General features: G+C 42.8%; 1 protein-coding gene across 1 annotated transcript in view; it reads right to left on the reverse strand.

Annotated features, from left to right (window-relative positions):
• HPGD (15-hydroxyprostaglandin dehydrogenase) overlaps positions 1–1,910 on the reverse strand; it is a 38,282-nt gene extending 36,372 nt beyond the window's left edge. The window contains exons 1-2 of the mRNA XM_007067067.4: positions 1,165–1,910; positions 619–742 (exon numbers count right to left, since the gene is read on the reverse strand). Of these exons, the coding sequence (XP_007067129.1) occupies positions 619–742; positions 1,165–1,257 (217 nt within the window). The 5' untranslated portion in view covers positions 1,258–1,910. The remainder of the gene's footprint in view (positions 1–618; positions 743–1,164) is intronic.
• Positions 1,911–7,935: the final 6,025 nt, after the last annotated feature.

The raw sequence follows: 7,935 nt of genomic DNA on the forward strand, positions 1-7,935 counted from the left end.
CTTTTTATCTGCAATGGTTTAAGTTAAAATTTAAAAAGCTGTATTATAAATTATTTCTTAGCTTAAAGAGCAACATTTCATCCTTGGCATTTATGGCCAGATTCTGATTTGAACAATAGCAACCTAAATTCAGACCAGTTCCATTGTACTGCTAAGTATCTGTATTGCAGATCACTCCGAGCAGAAACTTGTCACTTTCATGGTGAGAAGATGCATTTTTGAGTCTGCCAGGATGCTTTATTAAACACTTTAAATATTTTATTAAGTAAATACTCTACTTTATTAAACACTGGATTTTAAAGTTTTTAATACATTACTCATTAAATAACCCTTATCTTATGCAGAGGCTTTCATACAAAAGTATCACAAAACACTCAGTGACGTCTTTATCCTTTCTTTACTATGTGCCAAGTCCTAAAGCCAAAGGCACACACTGGTAGTAGTATTTCACATTTGCAGAGTGAGAAACAGATCCTACTTGAGTCACGCTTGTAAGGGATCGGAAATAGGCTGCCCTCCAGAAACCTTAATTGCACATTTATAGGTTCAGTAGCCCAGGTTTGTTCAGGTTGTTGCATGTTATGATAGTGTATAATGCTGACAGATTTCCCTCCTTACCTTGCAGTTGCTCCTGATCTGTAACATCGCACTGAATGAAAAGAGTCCTCTGAGCTTCAAACTGCTCATCCAGGGCAGCTTTGCTCTCCTCACCGGCTTCGAGGTTCCGATCCACGAGAGCCACCTGTGTCAGGAGGTGGTCGGGGCGATGCACGTGAGAGAGGAATGATCACAGCATTTGTAAGGCAAGGGAAATTCAGGATGGACGAGCGGACACCCCTCCCGCCAAATACCACACAGCCTTTTGCCAGCCGGGGAGGTGACGTGTCTAAGGCCCCTCTTGCTCCAACCTGCACACCCCAGCTGCACGCCCCGCGGGAAGGAAAACTGGCCCTGGGAAGGGGCACGAAGCCGGGAGAAGGACAGCAGCAGGTACCTAGAGCGTGCAAGAAAACTGGGGGAGAGGCTCTTGGCTTCCTAGAAAGCAGCAGCAGCCTCTGTGGAAGCGACCCCCTAAGAAGGTGAGAGGGGCTCCGGGATGGCGGGGTATCCCCCGGCGCCCCGCACGCAGCCCCCGGGTGGTGCGCCAGGGACACACGCGCTTACCTTCGCGCCCTCCTCCAGCAGCGCTTGGACAAAGGCTCTGCCTATGCCCTGCGCCGCGCCAGTCACCAGAGCCACCTTGCCATTCACGTGCATGCTCGCTGCTTGCTGAAGGCTGAGCGCCGCGCCGGTCTCTGTCCCTCGCCAGGGCTCGCAGGGCTCTGGGGCGCGCGCGCTCGCACTTGGTATTTATAGAGTCCCTGTCTCCTTTATCTTCCCTCACAGCCGTGCCTCCGCAGGCAGCAGGCGAGAGGGAAGTTGCCAAGCACACTGGGGATGGGGAACCTAACTCGGTGTCACCTGCCCTGTAAGTTCACTTCCTCCCTCCCCCTCCTCTGCAGTCGCTGCTGCGGCTCCTTCTCTCCTTTCCCTTCCCTTCTGCTGGGACAGCGCTGACACCCGCCCAGTGCGTGCTGCGGAGTGGCGCAGGTCATTCCTGGGCAGAGCGTCCCCGGGAGCCCCAGGTTTGACGGGGGCCAGCAGGGGCGCTTTGCACGCTCAGCTTCCCCCTCTCGCTGGTATGTTTTTTTTTTTTTTTTTTTCCAAACGAACAAAAGCCCGAGCTGCAGACTCTGGGGACAGGTCCTGCCTCTTTTCTTCCCCTTTGCGTCCGGACAAATGGCGTGAGAACAAGTGAGGGGACTTTTGATAAGGGCTGTTGGCAACTGCTCAGGTTTTATGCGTTTTGCTTGGCCCAATTCGTATCAGCAGCAGGCTAAATAATTGGAACAAGTTTCAGCTCCCGAAACAATAACAAGCGTGGAGTCCCTCCTCAGACTCCTAAATGCATTGCTGGGCCCCATCAGTTCCCCCCTCCCCCTTTTGTAACAGCTGGGGGAATCTCCTGTGTGTTCATACTTCCTCCAGGGTCATCATGTCTCTGCCATTGCTTTCTAAAAATGTTCCAGCTTATCAGGTTACTAAGGTAAATAATAAGATACTTTTTAAAAGTGTAATTAAATCTGCCATAATCTATCCATCACAAAATATGGAGCTAGGTTTTATTAAAGGACTTTATAAATAAAGTACTGTCTGCCTCTCCACAGGAGACACAGATGTCTGAAGAGTTAAAAATATAAAATTAACAACAAACCTGAAATAAAATACCTCTAAATAAATAAATTGCTCCAAAGCCAACCAAAGTAGTTTCAGTAAGAAGAGGGAAACATTGAGGCAAATTTGTGCTTGGTGTAACTTCATGTAAATCAAAGAATTTACACCAGGAGTGAATTTCTTGCATTCCTGTAGTCCCATTGACGCCAATGGGAGGTTTGGGTATTCAGACATTAAGGATTAAATCCAATATATTTTATGCTTTTAAAATATATAGATATATACAAAACCAGAATAATTTTGTAGATGCCACATACATTTCTTATATATAGAGAGGGTCTTGTACTTTGTTGTTTATGTAGGCTGAGTTGTACACCTAGCTGAGCCCCTTGGCCCTCTCCCCCACTCCTGCCCATGGTCAGAACTCTATGATTTTGGTGAAAGTCAAAAAAGCAGGCTCCAGTTTTCCCATTTTCAATCCAACATCAATCTGGGTGTGGGGTGGAATGAGGACTCTAGTTAGGGTGTTGGCTGGATTGGGGACAAGGGACCCACCTGGAGGAGCATGCTGCTGGTGTGGGGGTGAGGCGTCTGCATGGTAGTAGTTGGCCAGAGTGGTGAAATGAGGGCCCCCAGAGTTTTCCATTAAAATCTGGCCCACAGAGTGCCCGCTTGGTGCTGCAGGCAGAGGAAGATCTCTGGTGCCCTACTTTCTAACATAAGCCTCACACTAAACCCTGAGGTCTCTGTCTCACCACCATATCTGGAGTGACCAAGTGGTGGTTTTGGTGATAAACAGAAGCTATAGCACTACAGACAGGGAAATGCCATTGAGTTGAAGGTAGGGCCTCATTTTGGTTGGCCAAATATTTGAGAAGATATATTCTATTAGAATGTAAATGTAATTTTTTAAAAAGCCAAACTATTAAATTATTTTAGTACTAGTCCCGTAAATGAGAATGATGGGTGTCTTTACCTAAATTAATTTTAAAAGTCACTATTCTGGTTCCATGCAGTATATCCAATAGTATATTTTAAAAACCTCATTGCATATTTAAAAAAAAATCATTGTATGTGAGCACCACTGCACATTGGTTCTGGCAAGGGCTAATCCCGCAAGGTACTGAACGCCCTCAATCCTGGGCTTAGGCCCTAAATGAGTAAAGAAGGATTTTCGATAACAGTTGAGTATCGGTTTTGAATCATCCCTGCCCTCTCTTTGCCTGATGTAATTACAGGAAAACCATTAAACCCCCAACAGTTGGCATAATCTTTAAACAGTATAGTAGTATGGCAGCTGGGAATAAAAGCAAAACAAACACATGTGAACCCCTCCCATGCCTCACCTCTTTCAATTTTGGCAACACACACTATAAGGAGCTCTCTGTTCTATTCACTTGACTATCAGATCATACAGCAATGAATTTAGACTGTGTTTTTAATGTATGTATGTTGTGTTCTAAGGCACGGAGTATATCAGGACTGTGAGAAAGCTATTTAACAAGCTGGGATGTTTGATTAAAATTAGGAGATCAGCCTACTAGAATAACTCATTTCTGTTAGGGTTATAAGGATTTTAGTGTAATTGTAATTTATAATATTCTGTCAATCTCATTAAAGGGAAACTCACAAATAGTTCAGACCCACACTTTTACATGAATGCAAGATCTGCGTTATCCGTATTTGTTATGGTAGAGGGGGCTCTCAGAAGCCCCTTATTAAAGTCCTGTGATCCATTGGAAGGAAAGGTTGGGGTGATTTCTGTGTTTTTAAATGATGTCTCAACCTTCTCTGGTTTAAAAAAGAAGAGCATAAAGAAAACTTATTGTTTGGCTATGAAGAGGAAATAAATATTCAAAAAATAATGAATGATCAAGAAGGTTATAAGGCTACATACTGGGTCCCCTCCTCTTCTCCCTCTATACTCTGTCTTTATAGTTGACCTCATTCACAAAGATGAGTTGAAATATCTTCTTTAAGATGACTGCTCACAGATCTACTCTTCTACTCTAGGTCTGTCTACTGTCAAGCTAAAATCTTTGCCTTTCTTTCTGACTTGTAGGTATCCAGCTGTCAGTTTAACTTCAATATGCCAAAACAGAGTTCCTAACTTTCCCCTAATTTCCCCTCCTGCCTCCAAGACCTCCTTTCTCAGTTATGGTGGACATTACCACTATCTTCCCCCTGCCTCAGTGACATAATGTAGACATCTCTCTTTAGACCCACAGCTCCAGGTTATAACTTGTCATTTCTTGCTGCACTGTATCTCCAAGATCCAGCCTTTCTTCTTCATCAACATAGTTAAAACTCATCCAGACCTTCACCTTATGTCTCAGTTCCTCCAGTTCCTCCTCTCTGACCTTGAAAAATGCCATATTGCCCCACTTTGCTGCAAAGATCATTTTCCTGGCTCATCATTTTAACCGTGTCATCCCTCTCTTGGCATCCTTCCACTGGCTTTGCTTTTCCCACCATGTAGAACAGAAATGACTGTCTTTATTTTAAGGCATTGTTTATCCCCAGCCTTTCATCTTGTATACACTATCAAGATGTTGACTTCTGTCTCTGCTCTGCCAATAATTTTGATTGCTCATTTATCAAATTTTTCAAGAGACTTTGCATGTTCTTCCATGCTGTCTCTTATGCATGAAAGGAGCTTACTGTAAACAGCCTCAGCACCACTTCATTATCTTTCTTCATATCCCTCCTTAAACTTTCCTCTGCCATGATGTCTACAAAAATCTTGACAACAAATTGAATCTGATGTGCTGTGATGATTTCTAATCATGCTGTTCAGAACTGTTACATTGTTACCTTGTGCTCCCCTGTCGCTGTGTTGTATCCACTTCTTGTCTCTCATTCTATACTTAGATTGGAAACTCTGAAAAATGGACCATATTACACACTCACAATAGTAAAATGTTTACTTACTAAGGAGAAGTTTGGAGAGGTACTTCTAAAATTACATGCCCAAGGAAGCAAGTGCAGCTTCTGTGCAGTACCACAAATACCAAGATAGTCTGATGGTTTCTTAATAAGAATTTGGTTTCGTATCTATTTTAGGTACTGTACTTAAGTGACCCCCATTACTGTAATATCTGAGCACCCCACAATTTTAACATATTTATCTCCTCAACAACCCTGTGAGATAGGAAAGTACAATTATTTCCATTTTATTGCTGGGGAACTGAGGCACAGAGACTAAGTGACTTGACCAACATCACACAGGAAGTCTGGCAGAGCAGGGAATGGAACTCAGGTCTACCCAAATCTTAGACTAAGGCCCTAAGCACTGGACAATCTTTCCTCTTTAAACTGAGTCTAGCACTTTAGACCACATGGACACACTGCCAGCCATAACTAAATGACCCTAATATTCCTGGCCTTCCCTTGAGTTCTCAGTTCTTTGTCCCCAGTGACATTGTTCAGATCACTGGTAGAACTGTTTACCTCTGATTTTTATGGCTGAGGCAATGGTGTATGGTAACATGTCTTTTGGCAGATCCATGTTCCTGGTTTTACTTTCAGTTGCTGGTCTAGTGAATTAGACTGTAGTGGTTCTGACATCTCTGACAGCCCCACAACAAATAAGATTCTTTCAGAGATTATTACTAGGGTTGCAAACATCAGTTAATTATGATATCTGAAATAAAACTTAGATGAAATATTTAAATACTGTGGTGTGATAACTGCTGACTTTCTAAGTCACTGTGTAATAGAGATACCATTCAGAGTCCATACTGTCACTGAACTTTGGAATTTCAAGACTCAGCCCATTCTTTATTGCATTTGTAAATCAATAAACACCCCTATTAAAGAAGGTACAGTAGCACCACAACTGGCACTTGATCTGAAACATACCGCTTAAACTTTGGCCTTTGCTGCCTAGAGTTACACGCTTGTTTTCTTTTACTTTATTTTGGAGTTTTCAGGTAACATACAAGCTCAATGACAAAGATAAAACAAAGAAGACACTTCAACATTGCTGTTGCATGCCACTGCATACACTTGATGGAACAACAAATATGTCCTGGATCTCCATAATGTAAATAAAATCAGTCTCTGTGACCAAAAAGACAGAACTAATTTGCGTTGGTCATTATACACTTACTACAATCCACTGTCACATCGAGAACCAGGTGGTCCACCACTCTGAAGTAGGACATAAGAGGTGTGTGTCAAACCCAATCCAATATGCTGTTGCTAAAATAATCTTCTTTGTCAGTCATCTGGGGCCATAACCACCATCGCCCCTTTTTTGAATCCCTCTTTCTGCTCCCTATTGCCCTGTGTATTAAGTTTAATCTTTTTGCTCTTGCTTTCACGGCACTAGCCCAGCTTCCATCTCTAACAACTCTTGTCACAGTTTTTCCTTGGTCCCCCACTACTCCAGTGACACAAGCCTCCATGCCTTCTTGGTTTCCTCCTTGCATTCACAGCTGTGTCCCTTCTGCTATGCATGTAGTACCCTCTTTAACCCCACTTCTTTCATGTTACCTGGAAAAAAAGGTTTTGATTACCATAAAATACAAACAAACAAACAAACAAACAAAAAACCCTGAAAGACTAATCCAGGCAGCTACATAGCTTGAATAGCCAAATGGTCATGTTATTGTAACCCTTGTTCTTGAAAATGTGAACTAGAATAATTAATCTTCTAGGTTGGAAAGTTTTCATTAATTTTCCCAAAAGTCATGATTCACAGTACTCCAAGAAACCAGCCAAAGCTGGCCTTTGGGTTCTGTAAGAACCATGGCTGAAGTCCCTCCATTTCTGGGACAGTTGCAGTGGTTTAAGATTCCACTACACACACTTCTTACATAACAGTGTCCCAAAGTATCATCTCACTGCACAATGCTGTGGACATGGTGGGTGGAGGCTGTTGAAAAGTAATTTAGTAAACTAACCCAAAGATGCTAAACTGTGGTATGGATGATAATGCAGAGTCCAGTGAGCTATACTTTCCCCCTCTGTGGGGTGTATAGGGAGGGAAGAGATGATACAATGAAGCTCCCCCCCACACGCATTCTTGCACAGGGTATGGGCACAATACATTTGAGTCTGGAGACACTGTGTCTGGTCAGAACAACAGGAGGTGTAAGTCTCCAAAAGGTGCATGTAGTGGTAAAACTGTGACTCATTGCACTGGCTGGCAGAGCTGACTGAGTACCAAGGAATGTACTTGCTGCACTCATGCAAAAGGTGGTAGAATTGCTGCAGCAGAACTTGCTAGCTAGAATTATTCCTGGGGCCCTTGTTACAGCTTGGTCTTCCTTCACCACAATGTGGCAATGATACAAAAGACAAAATATTGCCCTAAAGCTGCATTTTATGTTGGAAACACTATTCATAAACAATTTATCATTAAAGGTTACTCAGGCTGTCATCTGCTTGGTTTTTTGCAGCATTTAATGTTTTTACTGGAGCTCTAGCAGATAGACACAAAACTTCCTTTTTCCCAGGACTCTTAAAATGGCAACTTTTATGAATACAGCATTCAGTTTTAATAAAAGAACATAGGAGTTGTCATATCCAATCAGGTAGTGGTCCATCTGTAGCCTGACAATAGACCGTAAACGTGGAAAAAACTCCATTAGGGACAATTATGAATTGTAACAGACTCTTTTTCCTAAACCCCACCAGTTATGCCCTAAAGCATGAGCGTTTATATTCCTCATTTTATTTGTTGTGGGAAAGGAGCTCAAACATTTACGTTTCAAA

The sequence above is a fragment of the Chelonia mydas genome, chromosome 4 (genome assembly GCF_015237465.2).
Source record: "Chelonia mydas isolate rCheMyd1 chromosome 4, rCheMyd1.pri.v2, whole genome shotgun sequence".
NCBI classification, from domain to species: domain Eukaryota; kingdom Metazoa; phylum Chordata; order Testudines; family Cheloniidae; genus Chelonia; species Chelonia mydas.